The sequence below is a fragment of the Blennius ocellaris genome (assembly GCF_963422515.1).
Source record: "Blennius ocellaris genome assembly, chromosome: 1".
Lineage (NCBI taxonomy): Eukaryota > Metazoa > Chordata > Actinopteri > Blenniiformes > Blenniidae > Blennius > Blennius ocellaris.
The window spans coordinates 8,557,872-8,574,158 of NC_137650.1; the positions used below are offsets into that span (position 1 = coordinate 8,557,872).

Here is a 16,287-nt window from a genome sequence, read left to right on the forward strand (position 1 = left end):
CATGAGTTTTCTTCAGACTAGTACAGATTTAAGTGAAAGTTTATGATAACTTCAGTTGTGATGTCGTTTAAGCACCTTGAGTCCCGAGGAGTCAATGCTCTATATGCATTTTGTAAATATCACCATGTTAGAGAAAACTCGTGCATTTTGCTGAACTAAGAGAGAGAAGTTCTCTGCAGGAGCAAAACCTCACGGGGGGCGTGGCCAGAGCAAAGGAAAAGAAAGAAAAGGAAATGGATAAACAGCTGCAGATGACAAGCAGTTTGAGGTAATGCAAAACAGAAGATTCCAGAGCAAGTTGATTATTTTATACAATTTTTTCTATATATTACGTACATGTTTCCTCCCCGGACTTTCACTCAATACGTTTGTTGTTGAAAGCATGTTGCAAAAATGTGAGTACCTCCATTACATTATGCAACACTCTATGTTTGTGTCTGAGTGAAAGTTTGCACCCAGTGGTAATGGCTAACATGAGCGGTTAATGGAGTTGTGGTTCAACAGTCTATCTATCACATGAGCCAATACAATGCAGTAATACTTTTCAACACCCATTTCCTGAAGAAATTCTTTTTTTATACCATAGAAATCTGAGTATGTCACATCAAAGATGATCCTGTTGCAAAATAAAGTTGAAAACAAAAAGTCACAGTTGGTTTTGTGAGGAAAGAATAGAGTTATACTTCTCCTGCACATGTAGTCTTTTCCCATCAGCAACAATCTAGCCGTGAGGGTGGTGCAAATTATACTCTGGGTTATTTTTTTTTTCTAGTTGCCATGGTTTTGTTTCAGCTCTTCGCTGCCTGGTTTGTTTTGTTTGGATCAGGACTGAGCGATGGGAGAGTTTGTCCGGCACAAAGTTGTAAGCGTCCCCTTTTTCTCTTTGGTTCAGCAAGACAGAGTTGATCACATTATATATGTCTGTGGCACAAAGTTTGGATTAGTGCTAAGTGCTTTTTTTTTTTTTTTTGTCATACATGTGGAGATGTTATGCGTCTTTCTTGGACAACGAGACACATTTCCAGATATAAAGGACATGTTTTGCTCAGCCTGGCGGCACTCTTGGCGCCGAGCAGCACTTGTTTCCTCTGAGAGGCTCCCTGTGCCACACACACACACACACACACACACACACACACACACACACACACACACACACACACACACACACACACACACACACACACACACACACACACACACACAAGGCCCACCAGAAGGAGCTTCCCCACACAAAGAAAGACACGATTCAGTCTGAGGACTCGCACATTCTCTCCAATACATGAGTAACAACGATCTGTTTTTCATGGTTTTTTTTCTTCTTTTTGTTGTTTTCAGAAAGCACATTCAAGGTCTGAAGATGTTTTTGTCACACGTTCACGTCCTCTGTCTGTTGGCTGTGATGTGTCCTCCTGTCCGAGGAGGGAAGGTTTTGGTTTTTCCTCACGATGGCAGCCACTGGGTGAACATGAGGCTCCTCGTGGAGGAGCTGCACTTGCGAGGACATGCCGTGACGGTGATCCGAGCTGTGGACAGCTGGTACATCAGTGAGTCGTCTCCGCACTACACGGTGGTCACTGTGGACGTTGCCGGCGGTGGAAACGAGGACTTCTTTCAGCTCTTTGTTTCTGAGATCATTCGAATCAGACGAGGCAGAGGATCTGTTTGGGAGCGCTTCGCTTTAGACATGGAGCTAAAAGACAAGTTCTTTGAACTGCACAAGAAAGTCTGTGAACTTGTGACCCACATGTTTGAGGATAAAGAGTTAATGACGTCTTTTCACGAGGCAAAGTTTGACGCAGTTTTAACGGACCCTGCTAATGGTGGGGGTGTTTTTCTGGCCCACTACCTTGGCTTGCCATTAGTGTTCAACGCCCGCTGGACTGTTCATGGCGAGGCCCATTTCGCTGTTGCTCCCTCTCCACTGTCTTACGTCCCGCTTCCGCCATCAGAGTTAACCGATCAGATGACTTTCTTGGAGAGGATAAAAAACGTACTTTTCTATACTATGAGGATGCATCTGTACAAGCAGGTCGTAGGGCCACATTATGCTGCTTTGTCAAGCCGCTACTTTGGCTCCACAGACTACTTCTCTCTGTTTCAAGCTGCAGACCTGTGGCTCATGAGAGTGGACTTTGTGTTTGAGTTCCCTCGTCCCACCATGCCTAATGTCATCTACATGGGAGGCTTCCAGTGCAAACCTGCCAAACCTCTGCCGCAGCACTTGGATGAGTTCGTGCAGGGTTCAGGAGACCATGGAGTCGTCATCATGTCTCTGGGGACACTGATTGGAGATCTTCCACCGGACCTGGCGAATGAGATTGCTGCAGCTTTTGCTAACCTACCACAGAAAGTCATCTGGAGGTATAAAGGTGAGAGGCCAGCCACTCTGGGGAACAACACCCTGCTGGTCGACTGGATGCCACAGAACGACCTCCTTGGACATCCAAATGTTAAACTATTTATAAGCCATGGTGGAACTAATGGGATTTATGAGGCTATATACCACGGGATTCCAATTGTGGGCATCCCAATTGTTTTTGATCAAGCTGACAATCTCTCCAGGCTCAAGGCAAAGGCTGTTGCAAAAGTTGTTGATATTTCTGATCTGAATGAGAAGATATTTCAAAAGGCCATTGAGGAAGTCCTGACTGAGCCCTCCTACAGGACCAACATGCAGAGACTCTCCAGGCTGCACAGGGATCAGCCAATAGCACCCATGGATAGCGCCCTCTTCTGGATAGAGTTTGTCATGAGGCACAAAGGTGCAGCTCACCTGAGAACCGAATCCTACAGGATGACCTGGTTCTCCTACTACTCTGTAGATGTCCTTCTACTTTTACTATCAGTTGCATTGCTTGTAGTGTTGTTCTTTATCGTGTTGATGAGACTCTGCTTTAGAGTGTGCTGTAAAAGAAAAGTTAAATCTGAGTAACTTGGGAAAAATGGACGGATCATTTGAGTGTTTGTTGGTCTTTTCCACACTCTGTTTTGTTTTCAGTTCAACATAGATAAAAATCATCAATTCCAAAGTAATAAAGAAATGTGATTTTCACGTAAATAGTGAGTTGTAACTGTCATTTTTGTAATTGCATATGAGTTCATCTTTGCTTGTCATGATTTGAAACTAAAAGATTAAAAAAAGTGAGGCACAACATTGCAATTTCTTTGTTTTGTATTTAATATAAGACTAAACTATGAAGTATCAATATCAAATGCTGAACAAAAACCATTTGTTAAAATCTTTGTTGTGGGTGAAATGCAGATTAGAAAAGGCTCTGTTGATGACGCCGCTATCCAGCGATGGGCTCACTGAGGGCTGAGATTTTCAGCCAGCTGATGGTATTTGATATTTACAATATTTTCATGGACTGTTTACAAGCCGTTTATTTGTTCTATTCCATATTGGAAGAAAACGCGTCTGAACTTACAAAAGCTCATGACCAAATTATATCCATTCACTTCATATCCAATAATTTTCTTGTAAATACCATTGCATTGCAGAAAACAAAACAACAAAGTCACTTAAGTCACTAAATAGGAAGGATTAATCATTCAGTGTTGGCTTAAGATCATTGATCTTTCTTTGGTCTTTGCATGGCAGTGAAATAGCCCTTATTCCCCTCCCTTTCCTTTTTATCACCCAGGTGTTTAACTATCCCTGTACAAAGTTACAGTGGACAAAGTCGAGTTCAAAGTTTGAACTTGGACAAAGCAACTCGTGTCCTGCTCCTTGGAAAAGAACACATACTGAGAAACAAGTTACTTTGGCTGCCAAAACGAAGGTAACAGCTTTTTTTTTTTTTTTTTTTAGAGTAGAGAGCTTCAAAACCTGAACGCTTGTGTCTTTCCAAGTTACTTTTTAACTAGACTGTGGAGTTTTCTTTTTTGCTGCAGTGGTTGAGATTATTGGCAGGAGTTCATATTGCTGGAAAATAAGTAGCATGCAAATCAATGGTCTTAATGTATAAATCAATGGACATAAATAGCTGAGACGGTTAATCTTCTAGTTGATGGCTTGTGATTCATGGGAAAAGGGTAATATAACCTGCATCCTTCATAATTATGCCATCAGTCTTATGTAAATGAAGGTATGAAATGTGCATTTGGAAAATGTTCTTTCTCGCCTCTCCAGGGCGAAAATGCAGGGGCCCTGGTTGTGGTTGACGCTCTGCTGGCTGTGGCCAGCGCTGGTCTCTGGAGGTAAAGTGCTGGTGGTTCCAGTGGACGGGAGCCACTGGGTGAACATGAAAGTCATTATTGAGGCACTTCATTCAAGGGGTCACCAGATTTCTGTCGTGCGATCATCTGACGCCTGGTACATTAAGGAATCCTCCCCGCTCTATACTTCAATTACTCTTGATGCTGAGTCCGGATTTGACGAGGAGTTTCTAACTGAATTTGTGACCCAGTTGCTGAAAATCCAGAGGGGAGAGCGGTCCTTGTGGAAGCGAATGCAACTTGACATGGAAACAAATGCAAAGTCTGCTGAAATGACCGAAAAGACAGCCAAAATGATTAAGTTGCTTTTTGAAAGCAAAGACTTGATACAGTCTCTTAAAGAGGCCAAGTATGACCTGGTACTGACTGACCCTGTTATACCAACAGGTGTCATGCTCGCCCACTACCTCAAGCTGCCGCTTGTTTTTAACGTCAGATGGACAAGTCATGGTGAGGGTCATTATGCAATAGCACCTTCTCCTCTTTCTTACTGTCCATTGGTAGGAACTGAGCTGTCTGATAAAATGAGCTTTTTTGAGAGAGTCCTGAATGTCATTGTTGCTGGCTACACAGAATATCAGATTGCACAGTACGTCCTACCATCATTTCGTGGCTTAGTCAAAGAATATCTGGGTCCAGACGCAGACTACTTGACCCTGTTTCAGGCTGCAGACCTGTGGCTCATGAGAGTGGACTTTGTGTTTGAGTTCCCTCGTCCCACCATGCCTAATGTCATCTACATGGGAGGCTTCCAGTGCAAACCTGCCAAACCTCTGCCGCAGAACCTGGAGGAGTATGTGCAGAGTTCAGGAGACCATGGAGTCGTCATCATGTCTCTGGGGACACTGATTGGAGAGATTCCCCATGATTTAGCCGATGCCATCGCTGCCGCTTTTGCTAAACTACCACAGAAAGTCATCTGGAGGTATAAAGGTGAGAAACCAGCCACTCTGGGTAACAACACTTTACTGGTGGACTGGATGCCGCAGAATGACCTTTTGGGTCATCCTAAGATTAAAGCATTTGTGGCTCACGGAGGAACAAACGGTGTCCAAGAAGCGATTTATCACGGGGTCCCTATAATAGGACTGCCGTTGATTTTTGATCAGCGCGATAATATGCTCCGGATTGAAGTAAGAGGAGCAGGAATGATAGTCGACATTTACACTATGGATGAAGACATCTTCTTCCAGGCTGTTCAGGAAGTCCTAGCTGAGCCCTCCTACAGAACCAACATGCAGAGACTCTCCAGGCTGCACAGGGATCAGCCCATAAAGCCACTGGATAGCGCCCTCTTCTGGATAGAGTTTGTCATGAGGCACAAAGGTGCAGCTCACCTGAGAACCGAATCCTACAAGATGCCCTGGTACTCCTACTACTCTGTAGATGTCATGATATTTTTAACTGGATGTGTGCTGCTTGTTCTTGGCATCTTTTTTGGCATTATAAAATGCATGTGCTCTGCTTGTCGGAGGACGAAAAGTAAACATGACTAAAATGTAACACTGCAACACTGAAACGAAAATCTAAATCTTTTTTTTCTTTGTATTTTACTCTTAAACTTTTAGTTTGTACTGTGATTCGATGTGGACAGTACCTGATCTGAACCTTGTGGAATAAAAAGTATTTAATCATTCATAATCTTTCATTTTGATTCTACTCAACTCTTCATATTTGCAATTTATGTAATTCCAACCTGCACGTGAATTTGTTTCATCAGTACACTTTGGTCTTTTGTCATCTACACAAATTGATCTATAGCCCTCACAAGGAAGTGTCAACAAAACTTGATTTCCCATGAAAGAGCAAAAATAAAGACATTCTTGAATATCCCAAAACGTGTGGCTACAGTTCATGAATTTATAATCCATTACTCTTTTGGATATTTCTGTTGTTTTTTTTCATTTACGATTTAGCAAGGCTGTGTTGCAAGAATCAACACATTTACTCACACATTACACATTTTGATGAGTACAATCATTCCTCCATGTTGTGTAGAAGTGAGCATTCATATTCTTATCTCACCCACGCAATGTGTGCGCTGGCGTGGATTTCAACGTATATAATTTCACACATACAGATTAGACCGACACACCAGGGTTACACTGAGTCCTTATGTGCTTAAATCTTTGTGAATGTTGTCTTATATCACTTTAGATGCCTTTTCTTTTTACACAACCCATGCAGTGGCAGTTATACATGTATAGGTAATGGAGAATCTGTTCTTATTTCAGTCTTGCAGCTGAAATGCCACAGATATATCCAGATAAAGGAGAGCCAGTGTAAAGTGAGTTATAATAAAGGCCTTGTTTACAGTAGCACTAAGTGGCTTATGCAGCATAATCAGAATCAAATTATTTAGAAGTGTAATGGACTGTATAATTGCAATTATAACCATTTTCTGGAAGGGATGAAACACATAATTACACTAAAGGTTTCAAAAGTTATGATAGCTTAACGACTTTTCATTTGTGCTAAATGTAAAGGTTTCCCAGAACAATAATCAGAAACTGTCAATATTTTGACATCCATAGTATCAAATTGATGCCATTAAAAAAAACACTTTTCCCTTGAAAAAAGTGAATCGCAATATGTTTTAAGCAATCTATCAATGAAAGACACAGAAGTGACACACTAGCCATTCTCTACCCATCTCGTAAGTCACTTTTTTTGTGTTGATGTGACTATTGTTTGTGAATAACCGTGGCAGCATAATCCCAGAAGACAGATATGATAACTTCTTCAAGGTGACACATGAAGTCCTGAACAAGCCCAGAAGAACATGCAGGGCCTTCCCAAATGTCTTTGTGGGTTTAATTTACACACGGGCGGTGTTGCAGATGACAGGAAATGCAAGTTGGAATGAAACTGCTGCTGTTAAAAATACAACATACGTATGTAGGTGTTGGCAAAATCCACAATAACCTCATTTTGCTAAGATTTTATCTAAAATTCAAAAGAATTTCACCTCTAATTCAAATGACCATAAGTTTAACATTTCGAAAAGTTGCTTGCTCAGAAAAAGCTGAATATATTTTACAACCGATGGAATAATGATAAAAAAACCTCTCGATTTCCAAGACGAAGGGGTTGTGAGAACATTCTTTTCAGACATGACTATTGACATCCCTGAGGGTTTTACTCAAATAAATAATTTATTTTATTACAAAAATTTAAAAAAAAAAAAAAAAAAGCATACTGCAAGTATTGTTGAAGAATTTGTGTCTACATCCTACATTCAGCGGGTTGCCTCCACGATACAGGTCATCAACAGAACTTCAGATCAGATTGTTTTTACTAAGATGAGACATGATAACGTCCATGTGTGAAAACAAGAAGTGAAACTCCGCTGGAGGAATATATTCATTTTTGACATCCACACGTCAAACAAACCAATACATGTCAACTAATAGTCAGATCAATATTAGCTGCTGGGTGGACTTCACTTATCTTAATACAAAAACAAAAAGGCACCAATAAATCCTCCGGGGTTTAAAACAAAACATGTGAAAATACTTTTAAGGTAAAAAAAAACAAAAACATAACAATTAAAAGAGCAATGCTGATCCTCTCTGACATGTGGCCTGACAGAAAAACAAATATATGAGTTGCGAAAAAATAAAATATCACTGAAAAGAAATAGGCTGTCTTGTTTTGAATTTCTTTCATGTCAAAAGTTTGATGAGCTCTATTATTAGAGCGCCAAACTGAATTTCATGTCCTTTTCGTTCTTCAGACACTGAAAAGATCCAGCTGCATGAGTTTTCTTCAGACTAGTACAGATTTAAGTGAAAGTTTATGATAACTTCAGTTGTGATGTCGTTTAAGCACCTCGAGTCCCGAGGAGTCAATGCTCTATATGCATTTTGTAAATATCACCATGTTAGAGAAAACTCGTGCATTTTGCTGAACTAAGAGAGAGAAGTTCTCTGCAGGAGCAAAACCTCACGGGGGGCGTGGCCAGAGCAAAGGAAAAGAAAGAAAAGGAAATGGATAAACAGCTGCAGATGACAAGCAGTTTGAGGTAATGCAAAACAGAAGATTCCAGAGCAAGTTGATTATTTTATACAATTTTTTCTATATATTACGTACATGTTTCCTCCCCGGACTTTCACTCAATACGTTTGTTGTTGAAAGCATGTTGCAAAAATGTGAGTACCTCCATTACATTATGCAACACTCTATGTTTGTGTCTGAGTGAAAGTTTGCACCCAGTGGTAATGGCTAACATGAGCGGTTAATGGAGTTGTGGTTCAACAGTCTATCTATCACATGAGCCAATACAATGCAGTAATACTTTTCAACACCCATTTCCTGGAGAAATTATTTTTTTATACCATAGAAATCTGAGTATGTCACATCAAAGATGATCCTGTTGCAAAATAAAGTTGAAAACAAAAAGTCACAGTTGGCTTTGTGAGGAAAGAATAGAGTTATACTTCTCCTGCACATGTAGTCTTTTCCCATCAGCAACAATCTAGCCGTGAGGGTGGTGCAAATTATACTCTGGGTTATTTTTTTTTTCTAGTTGCCATGGTTTTGTTTCAGCTCTTCGCTGCCTGGTTTGTTTTGTTTGGATCAGGACTGAGCGATGGGAGAGTTTGTCCGGCACAAAGTTGTTAGCGTCCCCTTTTTCTCTTTGGTTCAGCAAGACAGAGTTGATCACATTATATATGTCTGTGGCACAAAGTTTGGATTAGTGCTAAGTGCTTTTTTTTTTTTTTTTGTCATACATGTGGAGATGTTATGCGTCTTTCTTGGACAACGAGACACATTTCCAGATATAAAGGACATGTTTTGCTCAGCCTGGCGGCACTCTTGGCGCCGAGCAGCACTTGTTTCCTCTGAGAGGCTCCATGTGCCACACACACACACACACACACACACACACACACACACACACACACACACACACACACACACACACACACACACACACACACACACACACACACAGACACACACACACACACACACACACACACACACACACACAAGGCCCACCAGAAGGAGCTTCCCCACACAAAGAAAGACGATTCAGTCTGAGGACTCGCACATTCTCTCCAATACATGAGTAACAACGATCTGTTTTTCATGTTTTTTTTTTCTTCTTTTTGTTGTTTTCAGAAAGCACATTCAAGGTCTGAAGATGTTTTTGTCACACGTTCACGTCCTCTGTCTGTTGGCTGTGATGTGTCCTCCTGTCCGAGGAGGGAAGGTTTTGGTTTTTCCACACGATGGCAGCCACTGGGTGAACATGAGGCTCCTCGTGGAGGAGCTGCACTTGCGAGGACATGCCGTGACGGTGATCCGAGCTGTGGACAGCTGGTACATCAGTGAGTCGTCTCCGCACTACACGGTGGTCACTGTGGACGTTGCCGGCGGTGGAAACGAGGACTTCTTTCAGCTCTTTGTTTCTGAGATCATTCGAATCAGACGAGGCAGAGGATCTGTTTGGGAGCGCTTCGCTTTAGACATGGAGCTAAAAGACAAGTTCTTTGAACTGCACAAGAAAGTCTGTGAACTTGTGACCCACATGTTTGAGGATAAAGAGTTAATGACGTCTTTTCACGAGGCAAAGTTTGACGCAGTTTTAACGGACCCTGCTAATGGTGGGGGTGTTTTTCTGGCCCACTACCTTGGCTTGCCATTAGTGTTCAACGCCCGCTGGACTGTTCATGGCGAGGCCCATTTCGCTGTTGCTCCCTCTCCACTGTCTTACGTCCCGCTTCCGCCATCAGAGTTAACCGATCAGATGACTTTCTTGGAGAGGATAAAAAACGTACTTTTCTATACTATGAGGATGCATCTGTACAAGCAGGTCGTAGGGCCACATTATGCTGCTTTGTCAAGCCGCTACTTTGGCTCCACAGACTACTTCTCTCTGTTTCAAGCTGCAGACCTGTGGCTCATGAGAGTGGACTTTGTGTTTGAGTTCCCTCGTCCCACCATGCCTAATGTCATCTACATGGGAGGCTTCCAGTGCAAACCTGCCAAACCTCTGCCGCAGCACTTGGATGAGTTCGTGCAGGGTTCAGGAGACCATGGAGTCGTCATCATGTCTCTGGGGACACTGATTGGAGATCTTCCACCGGACCTGGCGAATGAGATTGCTGCAGCTTTTGCTAACCTACCACAGAAAGTCATCTGGAGGTATAAAGGTGAGAGGCCAGCCACTCTGGGGAACAACACCCTGCTGGTCGACTGGATGCCACAGAACGACCTCCTTGGACATCCAAATGTTAAACTATTTATAAGCCATGGTGGAACTAATGGGATTTATGAGGCTATATACCACGGGATTCCAATTGTGGGCATCCCAATTGTTTTTGATCAAGCTGACAATCTCTCCAGGCTCAAGGCAAAGGCTGTTGCAAAAGTTGTTGATATTTCTGATCTGAATGAGAAGATATTTCAAAAGGCCATTGAGGAAGTCCTGACTGAGCCCTCCTACAGGACCAACATGCAGAGACTCTCCAGGCTGCACAGGGATCAGCCAATAGCACCCATGGATAGCGCCCTCTTCTGGATAGAGTTTGTCATGAGGCACAAAGGTGCAGCTCACCTGAGAACCGAATCCTACAGGATGACCTGGTTCTCCTACTACTCTGTAGATGTCCTTCTACTTTTACTATCAGTTGCATTGCTTGTAGTGTTGTTCTTTATCGTGTTGATGAGACTCTGCTTTAGAGTGTGCTGTAAAAGAAAAGTTAAATCTGACTAACTTGGGAAAAATGGACGGATCATTTGAGTGTTTGTTGGTCTTTTCCACACTCTGTTTTGTTTTCAGTTCAACATAGATAAAAATCATCAATTCCAAAGTAATAAAGAAATGTGATTTTCACGTAAATAGTGAGTTGTAACTGTCATTTTTGTAATTGCATATGAGTTCATCTTTGCTTGTCATGATTTGAAACTAAAAGATTAAAAAAAGTGAGGCACAACATTGCAATTTCTTTGTTTTGTATTTAATATAAGACTAAACTATGAAGTATCAATATCAAATGCTGAACAAAAACCATTTGTTAAAATCTTTGTTGTGGGTGAAATGCAGATTAGAAAAGGCTCTGTTGATGACGCCGCTATCCAGCGATGGGCTCACTGAGGGCTGAGATTTTCAGCCAGCTGATGGTATTTGATATTTACAATATTTTCATGGACTGTTTACAAGCCGTTTATTTGTTCTATTCCATATTGGAAGAAAACGCGTCTGAACTTACAAAAGCTCATGACCAAATTATATCCATTCACTTCATATCCAATAATTTTCTTGTAAATACCATTGCATTGCAGAAAACAAAACAACAAAGTCACTTAAGTCACTAAATAGGAAGGATTAATCATTCAGTGTTGGCTTAAGATCATTGATCTTTCTTTGGTCTTTGCATGGCAGTGAAATAGCCCTTATTCCCCTCCCTTTCCTTTTTATCACCCAGGTGTTTAACTATCCCTGTACAAAGTTACAGTGGACAAAGTCGAGTTCAAAGTTTGAACTTGGACAAAGCAACTCGTGTCCTGCTCCTTGGAAAAGAACACATACTGAGAAACAAGTTACTTTGGCTGCCAAAACGAAGGTAACAGCTTTTTTTTTTTTTTTTTTTAGAGTAGAGAGCTTCAAAACCTGAACGCTTGTGTCTTTCCAAGTTACTTTTTAACTAGACTGTGGAGTTTTCTTTTTTGCTGCAGTGGTTGAGATTATTGGCAGGAGTTCATATTGCTGGAAAATAAGTAGCATGCAAATCAATGGTCTTAATGTATAAATCAATGGACATAAATAGCTGAGACGGTTAATCTTCTAGTTGATGGCTTGTGATTCATGGGAAAAGGGTAATATAACCTGCATCCTTCATAATTATGCCATCAGTCTTATGTAAATGAAGGTATGAAATGTGCATTTGGAAAATGTTCTTTCTCGCCTCTCCAGGGCGAAAATGCAGGGGCCCTGGTTGTGGTTGACGCTCTGCTGGCTGTGGCCAGCGCTGGTCTCTGGAGGTAAAGTGCTGGTGGTTCCAGTGGACGGGAGCCACTGGGTGAACATGAAAGTCATTATTGAGGCACTTCATTCAAGGGGTCACCAGATTTCTGTCGTGCGATCATCTGACGCCTGGTACATTAAGGAATCCTCCCCGCTCTATACTTCAATTACTCTTGATGCTGAGTCCGGATTCGACGAGGAGTTTCTAACTGAATTTGTGACCCAGTTGCTGAAAATCCAGAGGGGAGAGCGGTCCTTGTGGAAGCGAATGCAACTTGACATGGAAACAAATGCAAAGTCCGCTGAAATGACCGAAAAGACAGCCAAAATGATTAAGTTGCTTTTTGAAAGCAAAGACTTGATACAGTCTCTTAAAGAGGCCAAGTATGACCTGGTACTGACTGACCCTGTTATACCAACAGGTGTCATGCTCGCCCACTACCTCAAGCTGCCGCTTGTTTTTAACGTCAGATGGACAAGTCATGGTGAGGGTCATTATGCAATAGCACCTTCTCCTCTTTCTTACTGTCCATTGGTAGGAACTGAGCTGTCTGATAAAATGAGCTTTTTTGAGAGAGTCCTGAATGTCATTGTTGCTGGCTACACAGAATATCAGATTGCACAGTACGTCCTACCATCGTTTCGTGGCTTAGTCAAAGAATATCTGGGTCCAGACGCCGACTACTTGACCCTGTTTCAGGCTGCAGACCTGTGGCTCATGAGAGTGGACTTTGTGTTTGAGTTCCCTCGTCCCACCATGCCTAATGTCATCTACATGGGAGGCTTCCAGTGCAAACCTGCCAAACCTCTGCCGCAGAACCTGGAGGAGTATGTGCAGAGTTCAGGAGACCATGGAGTCATCATCATGTCTCTGGGGACACTGATTGGAGAGATTCCCCATGATTTAGCCGATGCCATCGCTGCCGCTTTTGCTAAACTACCACAGAAAGTCATCTGGAGGTATAAAGGTGAGAAACCAGCCACTCTGGGTAACAACACTTTACTGGTGGACTGGATGCCCCAGAATGACCTTTTGGGTCATCCTAAGATTAAAGCATTTGTGGCTCACGGAGGAACAAACGGTGTCCAAGAAGCGATTTATCACGGGGTCCCTATAATAGGACTGCCATTGATTTTTGATCAGCGCGACAATATGCTCCGGATTGAAGTAAGAGGAGCAGGAAAGATAGTCGACATTTACACTATGGATGAAGACATCTTCTTTCAGGCTGTTCAGGACGTCCTGGCTGAGCCCTCCTACAGAACCAACATGCAGAGACTCTCCAGGCTGCACAGGGATCAGCCCATAAAGCCACTGGATAGCGCCCTCTTCTGGATAGAGTTTGTCATGAGGCACAAAGGTGCAGCTCACCTGAGAACCGAATCCTACAAGATGCCCTGGTACTCCTACTACTCTGTAGATGTCATGATATTTTTAACTGGATGTGTGCTGCTTGTTCTTGGCATCTTTTTTGGCATTATAAAATGCATGTGCTCTGCTTGTCGGAGGACGAAAAGTAAACGTGACTAAAATGTAACACTGCAACACTGAAACGAAAATCTAAATCTTTTTTTTTCTTTGTATTTTACTCTTGAAAGACTTTTAGTTGGTACTGTGATTCGATGTGGACAGTACCTGATCTGAACCTTGTGGAATAAAAAGTATTTAATCATTCATAATCTTTCATTTTGATTCTACTCAACTCTTCACATTTGCAATTTATGTAATTCCAACCTGCACGTGAATTTGTTTCATCAGTACACTTTGGTCTTTTGTCATCTACACAAATTGATCTATAGCCCTTACAAGGAAGTGTCAACAAAACTTGATTTCCCATGAAAGAGCAAAAATAAAGACATTCTTGAATATCCCAAAACGTGTGGCTACAGTTCATGAATTTATAATCCATTACTCTTTTGGATATTTCTGTTGTTTTTTTTCATTTACGATTTAGCAAGGCTGTGTTGCAAGAATCAACACATTTACTCACACATTACACATTTTGATGAGTACAATCATTCCTCCATGTTGTGTAGAAGTGAGCATTCATATTCTTATCTCACCCACGCAATGTGTGCGCTGGCGTGGATTTCAACGTATATAATTTCACACATACAGATTAGACCGACACACCAGGGTTACACTTAGTCCTTATGTGCTTAAATCTTTGTGAATGTTGTCTTATATCACTTTAGATGCCTTTTCTTTTTACACAACCCATGCAGTGGCAGTTATACATGTATAGGTAATGGAGAATCTGTTCTTATTTCAGTCTTGCAGCTGAAATGCCACAGATATATCCAGATAAAGGAGAGCCAGTGTAAAGTGAGTTATAATAAAGGCCTTGTTTACAGTAGCACTAAGTGGCTTATGCAGCATAATCAGAATCAAATTATTTAGAAGTGTAATGGACTGTATAATTGCAATTATAACCATTTTCTGGAAGGGATGAAACACATAATTACACTTAAGGTTTCAAAAGTTATGATAGCTTAACGACTTTTCATTTGTGCTAAATGTAAAGGTTTCCCAGAACAATAATCAGAAACTGTCAATATTTTGACATCCATAGTATCAAATTGATGCCATTAAAAAAAACACTTTTCCCTTGAAAAAAGTGAATCGCGATATGTTTTAAGCAATCTATCAATGAAAGACACAGAAGTGACACACTAGCCATTCTCTACCCATCTCGTAAGTCACTTTTTTTGTGTTGATGTGACTATTGTTTGTGAATAACCGTGGCAGCATAATCCCAGAAGACAGATATGATAACTTCTTCAAGGTGACACATGAAGTCCTGAACAAGCCCAGAAGAACATGCAGGGCCTTCCCAAATGTCTTTGTGGGTTTAATTTACACACGGGCGGTGTTGCAGATGACAGGAAATGCAAGTTGGAATGAAACTGCTGCTGTTAAAAATACAACATACGTATGTAGGTGTTGGTAAAATCCACAATAACCTCATTTTGCTAAGATTTTATCTAAAATTCAAAAGAATTTCACCTCTAATTCAAATGACCATAAGTTTAACATTTCGAAAAGTTGCTTGCTCAGAAAAAGCTGAATATATTTTACAACCGATGGAATAATGATAAAAAAACCTCTCGATTTCCAAGACGAAGGGGTTGTGAGAACATTCTTTTCAGACATGACTATTGACATCCCTGAGGGTTTTACTCAAATAAATAATTTATTTTATTACAAAAATTAAAAAAAAAAAAAAAAAAAAGCATACTGCAAGTATTGTTGAAGAATTTGTGTCTACATCCTACATTCAGCGGGTTGCCTCCACGATACAGGTCATCAACAGAACTTTAGATCAGATTGTTTTTACTAAGATGAGACATGATAACGTCCATGTGTGAAAACAAGAAGTGAAACTCCGCTGGAGGAATATATTCATTTTTGACATCCACACGTCAAACAAACCAATACATGTCAACTAATAGTCAGATCAATATTAGCTGCTGGGTGGACTTCACTTATCTTAATACAAAAACAAAAAGGCACCAATAAATCCTCCGGGGTTTAAAACAAAACATGTGAAAATACTTTTAAGGTAAAAAAAACAAAAAAACAACAACAATTAAAAGAGCAATGCTGATCCTCTCTGACATGTGGCCTGACAGAAAACAAATATATGAGTTGCGACAAAATAAAACATCACTGAAAAGAAATAGGCTGTCTTGTTTTGAATTTCTTTCATGTCAAAAGTTTGATGAGAACCTTGCGTCTGTATGATGAAGATGAAGACTGAATCAGCAGCTGGTCACTGTTAATCTCAGAACTGTTTTCCTTTCGGGTCTTTATGCTAAACTAACCTCACAATAACAGGTGAGACATGGTCAGTGTGGTCTTGTCATCAAACTTTTGACCCGAAGAATCCCAAAAGGCATAACATGTCAAACCACACATGTAAAGATGGATAAAAACAAACAAACAAGTAGACAAACAAACAAATAGAAGTAACAGCACAGGATTATCTGGTTGTATAAGTACTGATAATATACAGAAAACCACATTCATGACAACTTCATTCGGCCAGTGTCAATATGTCTCCAATGGTCCTCCATGACGCACAGTATAG

General features: G+C 41.1%; 2 protein-coding genes across 2 annotated transcripts; both read left to right on the plus strand.

The window, feature by feature from the left end:
- Window positions 1–1,402: 1,402 nt before the first annotated feature.
- LOC308148836 (uncharacterized protein) lies at window positions 1,403–5,717 on the plus strand (the record flags this gene model as incomplete). Its single annotated transcript, XM_080520366.1, has 2 exons — window positions 1,403–2,931; window positions 4,136–5,717. The coding sequence occupies 2 exons, from the start codon at window positions 1,403–1,405 to the stop codon at window positions 5,715–5,717; spliced, it is 3,111 nt and encodes a 1,036-aa protein (XP_080376492.1).
- A 2,515-nt stretch (window positions 5,718–8,232) lies between these two features.
- Window positions 8,233–13,727, plus strand: LOC308148846 (uncharacterized protein; the record flags this gene model as incomplete). Its single annotated transcript, XM_080520377.1, has 4 exons — window positions 8,233–8,372; window positions 9,349–10,930; window positions 11,658–11,680; window positions 12,146–13,727. The coding sequence occupies exons 2-4, from the start codon at window positions 9,371–9,373 to the stop codon at window positions 13,725–13,727; spliced, it is 3,165 nt and encodes a 1,054-aa protein (XP_080376503.1). The 5' UTR covers window positions 8,233–8,372; window positions 9,349–9,370.
- Window positions 13,728–16,287: the final 2,560 nt, after the last annotated feature.